This window comes from Sylvia atricapilla, chromosome 3 (assembly GCF_009819655.1).
Source record: "Sylvia atricapilla isolate bSylAtr1 chromosome 3, bSylAtr1.pri, whole genome shotgun sequence".
NCBI lineage: Eukaryota > Metazoa > Chordata > Aves > Passeriformes > Sylviidae > Sylvia > Sylvia atricapilla.
The window spans coordinates 41,183,895-41,201,537 of record NC_089142.1 but is presented as its reverse complement, the minus strand read 5'-3'; the positions used below and the strand labels follow the sequence as shown (position 1 = coordinate 41,201,537).

At 34.4% G+C, this 17,643-nt stretch overlaps 1 protein-coding gene across 1 annotated transcript in view; it reads left to right on the top strand.

The window, feature by feature from the left end:
• Positions 1-17,643, top strand: part of ASCC3 (activating signal cointegrator 1 complex subunit 3) — a 249,565-nt gene that overhangs the window by 97,035 nt on the left and 134,887 nt on the right. Inside the window, exons 12-13 of the mRNA XM_066315184.1 lie at positions 6,493-6,669; positions 9,803-9,874. Coding sequence (XP_066171281.1) covers positions 6,493-6,669; positions 9,803-9,874 — 249 coding nt within the window. The remainder of the gene's footprint in view (positions 1-6,492; positions 6,670-9,802; positions 9,875-17,643) is intronic.

Below are 17,643 nucleotides of genomic sequence, written 5' to 3'. Positions count from 1 at the left end.
AATCAAGTTACTCAGCACCTTTTATTAAAGGATAAACCAAACAAGGTGACTGAACCCTTCTGCAATAATTTTTCTGTTTCAAACAATAGCCTTGTGGGGCTTTTTTTCACTGGACCTTCCTATATTCACAATTGTATTTGTAAAACGTGTCAGCAAAACTGGATGTTGGTAGAACTTTGGTGTTAGTTTTGGTTCTGGCAGATACAGAGGTAGAGTGACTCCCTTCAATTATGCAGTTCTATCCCTTTTATACCTTTAAGAACTGCACATACTTAATTTGCTAACTCATCTTCTTCGGAGCTTGCATTCAGGTACCTGTTCGTTTAATCCTCAAACAAATCTCTTTATAGTTTCTGCAGGATTAACTCATTGCTATAAGAATGTTTCCTAAGAGTAGTGTCTTATTTTGCAGCTGTGGCCTGTTATAGAATGAACTAAATTAAAAGAAATTTAGTTTGAGTGGGGCTATCAACCTAGAATTATCTCTATGGCTGACATACACATCAGTTATATTAATTCTGCCAATCACTTGCCTTTCTTGTCACCATTTGTTTTGTACTCAACATCATCAATAAAATTACTGAGTACAGTTTGGCTTAGAAAGCAATTAGAGGAATCCCTTTTTAATGGCTGCTTTTCAATTATGTTCTTTTAAAGTCTGTCAGTTCATCAGCTTGTGATAAATTTAATACATGTTTTCTTGCTACTTTGGGATGTTATTTTTAGGCAATATGTTGTGCAGCCATATGTCTAATGAGTCTTACATGAGTCTAAAACTATCTTTTGCACAACCTTGTAGTTGTGTAAAAATTATTTTTTAAAAACTACTTTCTAATAATTAAACCTAATCTCCATTGTTTAGAGCATGTTATGTATCATTTGAATTAATCTTCAGAAGCTTTTCTCTTACTGTGCATGGAAGGGATGTCAGGAAGTCATTCTGCCTCTCATTTTTTATTATTGATAGATGACTGTTTTTCCATTTTAGTGATACAACTGTGGAGTTTAGAATGTAGTAGTGATTGTCATACATTTTGTGGTCTTTCATATTATGGTAAAGCAGTGAAACTAATTTGTGGAAAGGTTCAGAGGTATTTTCGTTTCTTAGTTTGGGAACAAAACAGTAAGCATAGCAGGAAAAGGCATTCTGTCAGTCAGGAAAAACTGACACTGTGCCAGGTATAGAAATCTCTTAATGGATATATGCAAAATGTCATTTCTTAAGACAAAGTAATGCATACCTAATATTTAGCTAAGGGAGAATAATATGGCTTCTAATAGTGCTTTCTGCATGGTTACATTTTTTCAGTACCTCTAGATTTTTGAATATTTTCTAAATGGAGGGCTGAGATCACAGTATTTTCAGGGTTCATTGGATGCGGAGTAAAACTAATAAAATTACTTAACTAGATGGTTGCCTAGTAACAAATGCATTCTGTGCAGAGTGAGTTGTAGATAACGTCCTATATAGAATCCTCAAAACTGTATTAGTAATTGCATTTTTACTATGTACTTTGGGTTTGCAATTTCACTGTTTTTTCCATTTCTGTTCTTAAAACTAGACAACTGCACCTATGTGGACTTATTGACAATTTAACTGTTTCATTACTAGTAAACAATGTAGCAATAAACAAACACCAATGAAACATTCTAACAAAAGTCCTGCTTAGCAATTTTGAAACATTTAATTCTTTTGTTTTAATGGTCTTAGCTCCACTCAATTCTTTTTCCGTTTCTGTTTCTCCTTTGTTTTGGATAAATAGCACAGATCCTGTTTGAGAGTCAGACATAGAGCCATTCTGTGGGTATAATAGTGTACAGCTAATAACTAATGTGAATCCCCATATGTAGTACTTTATTCTTACCAGCACTGAACAGGGGACTCAGAAACCTAAGTTAAGAATTCATCTTCTTGAGCATCTGCACTAAAAACTAAGAAATGCTTTTGTCTAATTTTCTGAGTATCTTGTCTTTAGTGTACATCTGAAGGACATAAAGACTGACTTTAGAGGGTGTGTTGAAGTGATCCTGGGTCATCTGAATATCAGATTAATTTCTAACCAGCAGACAACTCTTCAAAGATTAAAATGTGTAAACTTGTCTGCTTCACTTAATTCTGTGCTCAAGTTGAACAATCAGAGATATGCTTTCCAGCTTGATTGTAATTCATTCTGTGAATGTGATATTTTAATACATGGAAGTGGGAAGGCTGCCAAGATCACAAAGTTCAGGAAGAACTTTAGAAGTCAGATAAAAGAGTATCTCTATGCACAGTCTGTATGCTCTCAAGTGGCAGCTGTAATGTAACGAGATGATATGCAAATCTTAAAACCTATTAGGAAGAAAATGATCCTGCTGTGATCAATTTACAATCCAGAGAGGCACTTCCCATACCTGATCCTTTATCCATTTACAGCATAAATGCAGTTGATGCTTATGTGGAAATCGATACTGGATAGCTATCTTCTGATTATTTTTTGTTCATACATGGAATTTCATGGTTTAGTAATCATGTTCTGTGAGTGTGTCTGGTGGACATGCTGTCAGTTCTCCACATGTCATCAAGAATGTTTCTGAATTAGATATATTAATTAGATATGTCAATTAAATATAACAATGGCAATTTTATTTCTCACTTCCAGTGTAACATCAAACTAATAAAACTTAGTAAGGCTTTAAAAGAACCTGATGTGCAAATACTGTCTCAGTTCAGGTTTTCAAGGAAAGCCTCATAAGTTTCAAATGGCTCTTATTATTTTACTGGGATAATTGAACACATATAAAGAATTAAATTCTAGAGGCTGTATTTCAGTAGTAAAGAAAAGGCAACGTAGCTGCCTACCAGCAGCCACCAATATGCAATGTAACCAGAAAACTTTGTCATCCTAAATGTGTTATCTATTAATGGCAGTAATTTCTACTGCCATTTCAGGAAAGGGCTGTAAGACATAATCTCTAGTTGGGATTTCTGGGATGAAATAGTAAGTGATCCAGTAGTTCAAAATACTAATTTTTGAATGTATTTACAAAAGGCATATGTACACTTTCAAGGCTTACTGTTCTTTAGAAGCTCCTGAGAGTAAAAGATGTTAGTGCTTGCTTTTCAAGGGGAAGTCAGAAAAGTAATCGAAAAATGTATGCAGAGAACTCTGTTATAAACATGTTTTCGAATTCTAAAAAACATTGTGGAAAATCAAGTTTCCATAGTGCTTGGATAGATGAATAATAGATATATAGTTGAAACTGAATTATAATCACAGAGAAAATGCAAAAAAAATTTGTATTATAGTTGCATATTCAGGTAGTCTTGCTTTTTTATTTTTTAAGTTTACCACAGTTTTAGTCACTGCTGTTTTTATATTGTCATGTATAATTAAAAGAATAAAAGCCCCTCATTCTCTATCATCATACGTAAAGTAAACACATAGGTGTTTAGTTTACAGTTTGAATTTGATCTGGACATAAAATAACTGGAAGGATTGTTGTCATACATTTTTAATTTTAGTGTAAGTGCACCTGTTTTTGCATCTTCATTATTTTATATATGTACATAAATTATATATCTTTTTGGTTAGCAAATATAAAAGTAGATGGTAAAAAAAGAAAGATTATTTTCTGTTTGTTTGCATGGCCTCGAAAGAATTTAAGGAAATTGATAGAATGATTTAGAGTCTTAATAAGATGATTAGAAGGATGGAGTACCTTCCCCTTGGGGGAAGGCTGAGGGAACTGAGAGTGTTCAGCCTGGAGAAATGGAGGCACCTGGGCCATCTACTACCTTTTAGTACCTGAAGGCACTTAGAAGTCGTAGAAGGACTTTTTTTTGCAAGGGCATGTAGTGATAAGACAAGGGGGAATGGCTTTAAACTGAGAGTAGGTTTGGATGTTAGGAAGAGGATCTTGACTGTGAAGGTGGTAAGGCACTGGAATAGGTTTCCCGGAGTTGTGGACGTCCTATCCCTTGAAGTTCTGGGGCCATGAACAACCTGGTCTAGTTGAAGGGGTTTAAAAAACGTGGTCTTAATGTATTAGTAATCCTAATTACTTGCTTGTGTTAACTGTCAGCTTCAGTTATCATGTGGAATGTTAATTTGGGATTTTCAATAAGTTCCTTAGCTCCAGGGTCAACTGCCAGGTCAGTGACATTAAGTGACTATTTTGTTTTACTAAGGTTTTGAAAGTGGCAACACAGTAAATTGTAACTGTTCTCTAGGCACTGCTTTTATTTTAAAAGAAATCTTTAAAAAACATCTTACATTTAATTGCTGTAAAAATGCATATGTCCATGGTTATTAAGCAGTGTTCTTGTTAATTCTTTAAATACTTGAACTGCTTTCTTGCCTTCAGATGGAACCTAGCATACTTTCAAACTAGTGCTTTCAGGCTCTTAGGAGATTTGAAAAAAAAGAAGTTATTGAATTTAGCAAAATCAAGTAATATTTTCCAGATGGGAGCTCAGTTGCACTTTAAGATTGCTGTACTTATTATCAGGCAATTGTGAACAATCTACAGGATATATATATCAGCAAGTGGTAATTGTGCTTACAGGTTGAAGCTTAAAAATAAGGTGTATAAACACTGAGTGAATTAAAACTTTTGCACCACTGATGCCCAGGTGCTGGCTGAGGGGCTGCAGCATGGCCTTGCTGAGGGGTGGCTGTGGCTGAACGAGCCAGACATGGACACTTACAGCGGGCTCTGACCACCCAGAGGTGTGCCACCTCTGGTAAAGGATGTTTAAGAAAGGGTAAAAACACTGTGCAGCAAGTGTTGTGAGGGAGAAAACATGAGAAACAGCTCTGCAGACACTAAGGTCAGTGCAGAAGGGTGTGGTACTCCAGCGGACCATGCCAAAACCAGAAAAATCCAAACAGACAAAAGAGGAAACAACCCACCCTGCACACTGCCCCCACCTCTCAAAAAGACCTCAAACACTTCAAAACTGTGTGGTTAATGATGACTTTAGCCATTAGGTCATCACATAATCCAGCCTTAAAAAGGTGAGTAAGAAGGGAGAAAGCTTCTTTGTTCTCTTGAACGCTGCTTTTGTTCCTTGTAGATGGAAGACTTCAGAACATGGAATCTCTCATTTGTCCCAGTTTGCATGTACATATCAGATTTTATTGTGCATGAGGCTTTCCTTTGGAAAACTGCTGTTGTGCAAGTGCAGAATTGCTCTGCAGTTTTTCTGTGTCATTTAATTGTTTGCAGACACAGTTTTAGTGTCCAGATTTTTGCCACAGAACATGTCTATTACCAGGCCGTGTAGTGGCTTACTTTGTCAGCTTGTCTGTGGTGTTTGGGGCCATGGTTCCTTTTGTGATTTAGTTTAATATTTTGGTCTGCTTCCTATTCTTTAGGTCTGGGTTATGGTGTGGTGTTATTTTGTCTTCCTTGAGAATGCTCTCCATTTACTTTTTAATCATCTATTTTGAAAACTTTTAATTTAATCATTTTAATTGCATTCCTTTCACTTGAACTCAAAACAGCTGAGTAAATCAAAATCTGTATTCTAAGGAAAACCTCATCTTTTTTAAATAGGATTAAGCCAGGTGGAATTTACTCATCTTGAGATGAGTAAATACTCAGACTTACTCATCTTGAGATATTCACCCTTTTGAGACTAGTTGATAATGTTATATATGGCTTCAGTTACAGTGTCTAAAAAGCCTTTATAATAAAATTACTGTGAACTCTGGTTTTAAATAATTATGCTAGTTGTGAGCCAGCCTACGCAACTCCTAATGTTCCAGAAGGAAATGGGAAAATTCTTGTGTACTTTGTTCATTCAGGTCTTCTGTGTGCTTTCATTCATTTTGAAAATTACATAAAAATATATATATAGTATGCAGGCTTTTGTATGGAAGAGAATGTTTAGTTTAGTTTAGTTTAGTTTAGAAAGCACCGTTTCTGTCCTTTATGGGAAAGCATATAAACCAAACATTTGAGGAATCAAAGATTTTAAAAAATAAGAAGAAATTAGAAGGAAATGCCAGTTACAGAGAACTAGAATACGTTGAATAAGAGAGTAATGGAAGCAAAAACCTAACATGGAGGAGTGGCACAAATTAGATTCCTTTTTCTTTCCAGAATACTGCTCTGATTTGGACTAAGGAAGAAAAGACACCAAATCGTGTGTCACAGTTTTGCCTATAAATTGGACTATCCCTTCTTGACAAAGCCAGTTTTCTGCTATTGTTCCTCTATGTCAGTTAATGACTAGCTAACCTTTTGGAGGGCAAAAGTACAATAAAATAGAAAGGTGAATAAGCAAGATTTGATGGAATTGTAGAATTCACTGGTTTCTTCAGTATAGGTTAATCACTATTATCACATGTATTGTTCACGTTCTATAGAAAGTATTAACTCTTTCTTTCACATTAATGTTTTATAAAGGATGTTTTAAAACTCTGATCTTGATTCCTTGGCTTTATTCCTTGGATTCCTTTCCAATTCCTTGGAAAGTTTACGGTTATTCTGATTTTTTAATAGGTTGAATCTACACAAAGCATGATTAGGATTTTGGGCCTTTCAGCTACATTACCCAATTATCTTGATGTTGCTACATTTCTACACGTCAATCCCTACATTGGATTATTCTACTTTGATGGCCGTTTCCGACCTGTACCTCTGGGACAAACGTTCATAGGAATCAAGACAACCAATAAGGTAAGGAATCGTGAATGCCAAAGAAAGGGTTGCTGTTTGTTGTTTATTTTGGTCTTGCTTCATGTATCTATGGGTATGAGATACTTGTTTATTATACTACAGGTGTTTTTTGAGGCGTACATCCTTTTGTATAAAGATATACATAATTGAAAGGTGCTTTAAGAATCTTCTTTTTTCAGTTTAACATACTTGTAAGCAGGCCTTGTTGGAGCTGGATACAAAGTTGCTTAGCTTTGCATTGCTTTTTCTTCACTACTAAAATTTGCTTAGTGAAGAAGAAATCACCACCTTCAATTGCAGAGTTACCTTAGCAGCTGATTATTCTGGCTCTTTCATTTCAGGTTTCCATGTGCTGTGTCTTGTTTGACTGTAAAAGATGCATGACGAATGCTATAAGAAAAATACTAATTTTTTTAATCTGGAGATACATAGAAATACATATATCTATATATATAGACAGATAGATATGCAGCATGCATTGGTACTAAAGTTACTAATGAAAACCTTAGAATACTTAGCCATTGATTATCATATATATGTTTGACAGAAACTGTATTTAAAGTAATTCCTAAATAAGCTTCTTTATTCTTTGTGCTGTTGCTCATTTGGGAAGCATTAAGACAATGGTCAGGTGTAATATTCTTATTAAAAATCATTAGTGCAGTGACACTTGACATGTAAATTATTTTTTTTATATACAGGACTTTATACACTTTACATAGATTCCCCATGCATCTCATTAGCTTATAATTAAGCTTTATGCAGTTTAACTTTTCAAAAAATATTGTTCACCTGTGACTTAAATTAATAAAAATCAAGACATTTTCAATCAAAAGTTTGTTTTGTGGCTTAGCCAATCATAGCATATTATTTAGTTATTGTAAAAAAGTAGTTTTGCCTTTCTTACTAGGTTATTTAAGTAGATATTCCATCTGCAGTGCAGGAGAGGAACTTACTTTACAAGGGAGATGTTTCAAATGTCTATGCATAAAAATAGTTTACCATATGGTCCTTAGTATGATTTGCATATTTTAATCTTCATTAATTGCTTTTACTACCTTCACTCTTCCTTGCTGTTACTTTCAATTTATCTTTCACTGCTACTTGATTCTATTATTTAGTTTATTTTCACTAAATAGTAAGAAAAGAGAAAACACTCCATTTCTTCATGCTCACTTTAAAATGCATTTAGGTTTCAAAAAATCAAAGATATAAGTAAATCTTGTAACATTTGAAATTATTAAAAAAACAGTAATTTTCTAAATAAGCATAAGGAGATGAAGAACTATTAGGAGGTAATAGTTTTTCTGAAATGTGAGTACCTGGCAGACTGTTCTGGTAATACCACAGCCAGGAGTTCTCCTTTTATTTTTCAGAAGATTGTCATTACAATTTCACAGGGCAAAATATATTTTGCAATCAAGATAATACACTTTACCGCAATCAAAATGTGTAAGTATTAAGCCTCTTTGAAAAAGGATTCTATTCAGGATAATACTAAAACTGCCTAATTATTGCCAGTATCAACATCCTTGTGGTCTTCATGAGAGGAGGAAAGCAGTGTAAGAAAGCACAGGCTCAAAAGCTGTTGTTGTGACATCACCAAGTGCAGTCAGTGCTGTCTGTATGCACACTGGTGAGTTGCAAGGAGATAGAAGACTCTTAGTTACTTTCAGGAGATGCTTTGCCACAGTTTGCTGAAATCCTGCATCCAAAAATACTCACCCAAAATTTGGAGCTGATTAGCAATTTAGAGTCACATGCAAACTGTCGGCAAGCTTTCAAAGGCAAGGGCAGCATGATGCAATTATTATGCCTAGAAGTTATCCAGAAAAGCTCTCAAAACTCTGTATGTTGAAATTCTTGGAGGAAATGGCACTAAGACTAAGGCTTGGCTGCTTCAGTCAAGGTCTGTTAGTTAGTGTCAGATATTTTTCTTTGATATCAGTCTTTTTTTTCTTTACGCATGTTTATGTTTTTCTCTTTAGGTATAAATGCAAAGAATACTTAAAGTAAATTTTTTTATATGTGTACGTATATCTATATGTTGATGTGTCTATGCACTGCTCTTGTAAGTTTCTCCTTAATAATAATTATTATTTGAAAAAACATATTTGATAAAACACTAACCTCTTATTTTAAAAATGATTAATCTGAGTGCTTGTCTCTAACACACATGCCCATATCTTCTCATCATTTTATTGCTAAATTTGTACAGTTTCAAATACAAATGTTCTCTTTCCTCTAAAGCTGTTTTAAAGCTCTGTTTTTCAACTTTCATTTATTCTAGGTAACTCCAAGTATTAAATTTCCATTTTGAAATTTGTACATGCTTTGCTTTTGTAGAACATTCTTTTGTGCCAAAACAATTTGGTTATAAGACATAAATGCACAAATGAAGAATGGAATGATTGCTATGATATTGGGCTTTATTTATTTTGATTTGTCACAACCTTAATACTGAGGTACATTCAGGTAGATACATGCTATTTATATTGTAATGGATTAAAGAAATAGAAAATAATCTTTAAATTGGGTTGAAGAATATTATTTTGACTGGAATCTTTCTTAAACGTTTTATTTTTCTATAATTGGAAACTCTCTGCAATGTACTCACAACGTTCTCTGTGCATGACCCAACTATGAAGAAATCTCTGTTCTCTATTGCAAAAAAAACTATCATAATTTCCTGTCGATAAAAAAATACATATCGAGGCAGTGTAAAAACTATTTTTGTATACCAAATAGAAAGGCTTAATTCTAGATAAGATATTTTAAGTTGATATTTCCTCAATATCTTATGGAAGTAAGATATGAATAATATTAAGGAATATTTCCTTAATATGAAGCAGATAAATTAAAGAACTGGGTTACTTCTCTTTGGTCATTAAGAAACACCAGCAAAGTCACGTGATAAATACTGCCCTTACTCACATTTTATCTGTGTATTTTCATGTTTTATTTTTGAATTTCAAAGCAAAATGCTATTCTTGGAATGGGCATTGATATACTGTAAATTTAATTGCGTAATCAAATTTATCTTTCATGGGTCACTCTAAATTGCTTGATACATAGTGGATAATCTGTAAAGGTAGATATTATTTTAATATGGACTGTAATGTTTGTTTTTCAGGCGCAGCAGCTGAATCATATGGATGAAGTATGTTATGAAAGTGTGCTGAAGCAAATAATGGCTGGACACCAGGTATTTATTTTTTAGTTTAGTTTCCATTCAGAACATACATAAAGAAATTAAATCATCACAGTGATGCATTGGGAAACATTCTATGCTATGTCACTTCAGAGGTAGCCTCTAACCCTACAAACACTTCATTGAAACAGCATGCAAGGAAATGTAAACTGGCCAAATAGTGTTAGCTTCTAGCAGAGGTCAAAATTCCCAGTACTTTATATATCCATAAAGTAATTAATGTGTATTTATGTCACTTTTTTTTAAATTACAAGGCAAAGTAGGTCAGTACTTTAGAGACCTTACAACAGGTACACAAAAAAGCAAAAATGAAGCCCTTAATTATTATTCTTAGCCTTTCCTGTATCTTTCAAATTCTAGCCTTTTGTGTTAGAGATGATGGATGAGAATTATGCAGCGTTCAAGACATGATGTGTAAGGGCTCAGCATAAGTAATTTGAAATATCCTGGGATCTGTGTTTTGTTTTCTTTTTAAAGGAAGTAATCCTTCATTTTGCTTTACAGCAGAGGTTCCTGCAGTCAGTTTTCAAGTCTGACATTCCCCTCAACTAAGAATATGGGCCTAACTCATTTGCCTGAATAGTTTCTCATTCTGTTATGATTGTGGTCCTGAATTACTCCCACACAATATCTCATTTTTGTTAAAACTTCGCATGTAAAGCAGGTATGGTGCCTCTTCAAGAACAAATGCTAGTGCTCTATGATGCTTGAAGAGGCTTTTTAGTAAATACCAAATATATAAAAGAGGGAAGCTGTCCTGTACAGTCCACACTAAGAATTGCACCATTTTTCTTTTCCACGAAAAAATTCATTGTGTTTTTTGAAAGATGAACAGCTGGTTTTTGACTTGGGAACGGAAAACACATTTCAGCAACAGCCTCCTAGTCCTCCTGCCCCCACTGCCTTGCTTTATTCTTGCTCCATTCTTCTGCTTATCTTCTCTTGTTGATATCAGTTATTGTTGTTATATTCAGAAAACTTTCACGAAGATTACTTATGGAAATGCTGTTATTTTCCTGAGTGAAGACTGTTAATGAAATTTTTTAGCCGTACCAAGGGAACTTTTGTTTGTTTTCTCCTCATTGTCAATTATGCACAAACATTGCCACATTCATAACACTAAAGTACATTTAGTTTCTTATCTTTCATTTCTTTCTTGATTTTGTTTATTTTCACTTGCTGAAGTGCAGTTGGCAGAGTCTTTGAGTCAGTAGTATCTAAGTAATGTATCTTGGATTCCCAGCAGGGAGTCTATATGCTGTTTTGGCATATTTACTGCACCTTTCTTCCCTCTCTTTTCTTCATACTGAGGGAAAAAGCAAACATATATGATATTATTTGAAAATATTCAAGTACAATAAGTTGTTCAGGTCTAGTAGGAGATGTTTTTTTAGCTTTTCTTGAGAATGGTTTTAGTTCCTGTGATAGCAGTTTTAAGAGGTGAAGAGAGGAACTGTAGTCTACTTAATGTTACAGTTTCAGCAAAGGACATTGCTACTGATCTCAGTTGCTGAAAATTGTATTTCAAACCAGCAGCCATAGAAGTGTAATTTTGGACACAGCAGAAGTGTGATTTCCTTGCTACATAAATGTTGGTTTGATTTCAGAACGCTTTGGTTAATTTGATTCATATGATTGTAAATTTTCTTTGTTTGAAAGTGTTCATTCTGCTATGTTGCAGAACTCTCATTTAAAACATCTAAATAGCAACCAGTTAGACTGGACTTTTCTTCAGACTATTTAATTCATATTTGTCTTAATATTTATTAAACAAAGTATCATGACCTGAAATGAATTATATACAAGCACATCAGCTCATTGTCTAATTATAATATGTAGTACTGTACCACATGAAAAATTGGAGTTTTCCTTTTAATAAGTGTGCTATGATAAATGATCTGTCTAATCATTAGACCAACTGCAGATGGTTAAAAAGTGGCAAAAAAAGAGGTCATGTAAATATATCTACATTGAAATGCCTACCCCATAGTGGAAGATGAATATTATGAGCAAATATGATTGATATAACACTAGAAAAGTTTTTTTCAGTCTTTTCACAATTTAAGAATGCCCTTTGATTTTCTAAGTTTCCAGAAACCCATTACCTTGTGTCCAGATTCACCATAGGCTGTTATCATCATGCTCTATTACCTTTCTTAGCTTGTGTTATCAAAAAAACTTGTATTTGTTAAAATTATATATGTGCAAACTTCATATGCTTTTTAACAAAAGCTGTGGTTGCTTCCAAATATATTTCTCAAAAAGATGTATTCATCTCTTTCCTCCAAATACTTAAGAAAAAATTTCCATAGCTGTTGTGTATCTGTATGACATTCAGGACATGGTTGAGATTTTATGTCTATTCAGGCAATAATGTGTGACAGACAGAGATCTCATTAGCAATGCTCCAGAGAGCCTAAAACCTCTGTTTTGTTTTATACTGAAATGCAAGAAGGAAATACCAGAACCAGAGAAAAACACTTCCTGTCACTAAAGTTACTTGAGTTAATGTCATCCTTTAGCACACAAGTTTTCACATGTTTTCTCTTTTAAGATTCTTGACCAGAGTCTTTGGAATGTCTCGATGAATTAAATTCAGCATTGTTTATCTATTGTTCTGTTAACTCATTCTCAAAGAATTCTACCATAGCAGAACTAAATAATTTACTCTTACGGAATTAATGCTGATGTGTCACTCTCGTATTGTAGGTTGCAGTGTGAGGTTTGGCTACAGTTACACGTCCATGTGTTTTTATTAGATGTATGTGTATTTTCATTTTTTTAAGGCTAAGGTTGGTAGGAATAGTTGCATTCTACAGGCATGTGTTTTGACAGATGGAGAGAAGCTTTTTAGGTTGATTTTTCAACATTCATCCTCTGCAAGACTTCAAGCTCTTCCTGGCTACTGGGAAATCAAGAATTGGTGATTCAGTCTTTAATTTTGATCCATCTGCTCAAACTAATGAGATATCTCATTTGTAGGCTTCACTTTGAATTACCAAATGCAACTGAAACAATAACATTTGTCTTATAGCACAATTCTTTTTTTTAACTTGGGGAAGTTTGCTAGATGGCTTGTCCTACTGACTTTTCTGGAGTTTTCATTACAGAAACTTCATGTTGTGACTAAAGAAGATCAGAAAATGTCCCAAAGGTTTCCAAGTACTTTTTAAATAAGTGTGCTTATTTGGAAGGATTGCTAACAATGTAGGAATTTATTGGAAGTTTTCTCTGGCAGATCCTCCCTCCTAAGGCAGGTTTAAGTGAGAACCTCTAGTGCTGCTTTTCTGAGACTGTCCTTCTGTGCTTGATATAGTTGGTGAATATTTGTTTTCATGTCATACTTTGAATTTGCAACATTCTGATAAATCTAAAAATATGTTAGATCTTCCTGGACAAATTTGCACTTTCAGAGTTTTATTTCTACCTCTTAATAAACCAAAGGTTCTTTAAATAAAAAAAAAAAAAGAAAAAAAAGAAAAAAAAAAAAAAAAAAAAAAAAAAAAAAAAAAAAAAAAAACTGTGCACCATTTGTCAGAAAATATGATTCCATGCTCAGTTGCAGGTGGAGTATTTTTCTGGCATTTCTCTTCCAGGATGCTCCTCACTTGAATACTAGGTGAAGGCTAAGTGACTGAAAATGATTGTTCCCTCAGTCTTATTACAGCTGTCTTTTTTCAGACAGCCACCAGTAGTGGGCCACATCAACCAAAAGGATTATTTCAGATACAAAGCTGAAAAAAAAATTCACTTTTTACGGCTCTGTGAGAAGGACATTTAATGGCAACAAGTTCTGGAGTGCAAGTAGCACCTTTCTGAGACAGCCTGTGGAGAACCTCATGAGATCAACAAAGACAGTGACTGAAGACTGCACATGTCAGCATCATTTTTATAATAAAATGAAACATTACATTACTGGCCAGGTGTGTGTCAACACAGGCAGGTGGCCAGAACAACCACAGGCCCAGGCTGAAATGCAAAGATTTATTTTTCATTGCTTTGGTAACTGGAGGACCCTGAAGCAGCACCTGGCTAGCAGAGACACACAAGGGGCAGCACAGGCACTGCCAGGCTCAGCCCATCCTGATGGGCAGTGGGGCTGCTGTTAGCACCCATTTGCCAGGGGCCCACACATTGTACCACCATGCTGTCGTCTCCCTCTGCTTTTTATGATTCCTGAGCTTTGATCTCTCTCTCAGGACAGCAATCTCAGGCTTATCCATGACAGTGGCTCCAAGTCTCTGTGAACACATATGTTATTTCAACACAGATATTCTACTTATCAAATCAGACAGAGCATAAGCAGCAATAGACATAATATATGGGATTTCCTCTACTGTTAATCTCCAGGCCTAGGCAATCTCAGCTGCAAGGTCACTTGAGCAAATCTACCATCTCCACACCATTCTTCTGCTTTTAATCTTTTCCTTCCAATAACCAGTTTAGGACAATGCATATCATGCTGTATTTATCTTAACAATTTATGACAATAACATGACACCCTTGTCATGTTATGATTTGAGAAATACCAATATTTTTAGGAGTTTTGAGAAATAATATATTTAAGATTTTGGTTATTCCTCTGAAACATATAATATGTAAATTTTGATTTCATGTTCAATTTCTTTATCTAATATATTAAATTGCTGCTCTCTTTGTCGAGGTTCAGTTGTTTAAGTTAGTATCCTAAGGAGTTAACTATTTTTTACTCTGATGCATCAATTCACACCCATTGTGTCTCCTGGTGTTACTGTAAGACCTTTTGCTGGTTTATCTGTTTAGCTCGGTTACCAGGAGATGGTCTCACATTTCTCCATTGTCTCTATCACCCTTGAATATTTTTGCTGTTATGAGTTTGTTAGTTTGTTAGAACCTTACTCTTTGCCCTTTTTTTTTTTTTTTTTTTGTCTGAAATCCACTGAAGCAAAAAATCCCATAAATTTCTTGTATTATCAGTTAGAAGTGTTGTTGCTGAAGTCCTTGAAAGGAGGTTCTTCCTCAAACTGCAGTCATAAAACTCTTCTTTCGCCACTCTCCCCAGACTATGCACCTCTTTTGTTTCTCCATTTTCTTGTTACTTTTTTCTTATAAGTGATTCTCTTTGATATTACTTACACCTCCAGAAGAAGTCCTGTGCTTTCTTTCCCCTTGGTGTTCTTTCAGCAGGTCTCTTTCATTTCCTCTCTGCACCTTATTTTCCTGTATGGCTTTTTTGCTGACTTTCAGGACTCTGTTACTGGTCGTCAGTCACAGGTATCTAAGTTTCAGTCCTGGCTCCATATCCAATGCACTTTGCTCCTTTGCCATTTTGTCTGTTAATGACGGTTTTTAATTTGGAGTGCCTTTGGCATTCTCTTATCTTTTGAAACCTTTTCCTTTTTAAGACAATAATTCCTGTTTTCCCATTGCTTTTGAGAGTTTTCTGTGTAATTCTGACATGCCAGTGTCTTTTCTTTCACAAGGTCTGGTACTCAAGGAAACTCTAGGAGTTGGACTTGACAATCCATGAGTGTCCCTTCTGGCCCAGCTTATTCTGTGGTTCCTTGAAAGTTCATTTCCTCACTGAGCTTGGTGTTTTCAGTTCATAGCAAAAGCTGGCTGTCCTGTGGAAGTTCTGACACCTTTCTGTGGTTCTCATTGCCCTTGCTGTTTATGGTTCAAGGTGTCAGTACGTAAATACTGAGGAGACATCATGGCTTTATAAGAAGTGGTTTCACTGTGCAAGGAACAGCTTTTCTAGTGGCCAAAGATGCCAAGTTGCCTGTTGCAAAGAACTTGGATTTTTGAAATGCTGTATGGTATTGAAAGCCTTAACACAACATCACAAAGGGGATGCAGTAGAAGTAATTGCACAAAATTAGCAACAACTCCAGTTAACTAAAGCTGATAACTGCAAACCAATAGAGATACAACAACCCTTTTTTGAATCAACATGTAAGAAATCTCACTACTGGGATGAAAAATGTGGATGAAAAGTAACAATGAGCACCTTTATACAAACCAACTGTTCTTGCTGATGCACTGCAAATGGTGATTTCGAACTGTCCATTTCAGTTCAGTCTTCTTAACCTTTTGAAGAAAGTGCTTTTTTAAGTATTTTATTAGTTTCTGAGCTTTTACTCTTCTCATTTGAGCTAGGTTTTTAGATTTGGCCGGATTGTGTTCTCTTCTGCTTTTGCAGTATTGTCTCAACTGCATCTGATTTACCTGACAAAAGCTTTTACCTTCTATCTTTTAAAATTAAATGAATGTGCAGAATAGAACATAGTTAAAACATTTTTAATTAGTCTATGCATTGGGTGGTTACTGTGCAGTTTTCTGGAGATCAAGATTGCTTTATTAATTAGAATTTATGTTTTTAATTAACATGTTGTCTTACACTACTGGCCCACATTCAGTTCATTAAAATAATTTTGAGGTGCAATACATTTCTAAAAAATTTTGGAATAATTTCTGAGTATCACCTTCCACAGATTTTCAACACTTTTTCAAACCAGGATTTTTTTTTTTTTTGTCTCAGATCAGAAACAAACTGTACTTAAACTTATATAGACAGAACTGGTTCTGTGATGCATATTGCACATAAAGCATTCACTTTGTCTGTAATTGTTCTGTGTACAATAATTGACTTAAACTTTGCAGTACTAAGAAGCGTCATCTTGTTTTTCTGAGCTATCTTAAACTAAAAAAGAAACAGAGCAGTTAATTTAAATCTATTACATTAAATTGTCAGCAGTGAATTTGACAGGTATTAATTTCATCTGTAAAAATGATGGATTAAATTTCTTTATTATCAGTTTTCCAGCTGTTATTTGGCTGCAGAAGCCATGTGAAGATAAAAGTTTAATAAGCTTAGTTACTAAAGCTGTTGACAATGCTTTTATAGCTGTGTCTTGAGATAAGATTTAATAAAACAGTATTTTCTTTAGAGGTCTCTCTGGGACTTAGTACCTTGAGAATTAAGCTTGTCCTAGTATTTTTTTCTGGATGAAATAGTGTTTATAGCATGCTTTGGAAAATAAGTCTGAGAAGTTGCAGAATTTACTAACATGTATTCTTCATCCAGATTGGGTTTTTTTTTTTTTTTAGATTTTTATTTTAGACCTTAAAGAGTTTATTTCAGTCTGATTTTTTGTACCTCTGTATCTGTATAGATTGTTTCTCTTTCATCTTCTGGTGTAGCTTATTTGCATATATATGTATATACATTGCTTCTGCATTTATATGTGGGCTCACACATGAAAAAAATCCACAAATGCTGAAGGTAAAGTGACCTGGCAGGATAACTGAATTATGACTGATGATTTTAAACATTATTTCTCTGTCAGCTGATTAAATGAAGAATTGAGGGTTTGTATCATTTTCTTTTGCAGTTTTTGCACAATTAGGGCCCATTCTATGTGTTGTTTCTTTAACGAAATCACAAAGTAATTCAGTGATGGTGCACTGTTTTTATGTTCTGCCTCTTCATCATTTATTTATGCTCTTCATGTCCACAATAACTGCCTTTTCAACTTTTAGGATATAATAGTTAATATAATCTTATGCCTGTATAAATGAAATTTTGTTTCTTACTTTAATTGAAAATAGTATATTGATGTGCTGTGCACTTCCAGAAGTGTTTTATTCCAGATGCTTCATATTATTGTCAAATGATATGTATGTACTATTTTCCTCTATATTTTCTGGTCAAATTTGTTTGATTTTCGACATATACCTTGTCAATTGCCTTTATTAACAGCTGAGGAAATTTCTGGAAATGG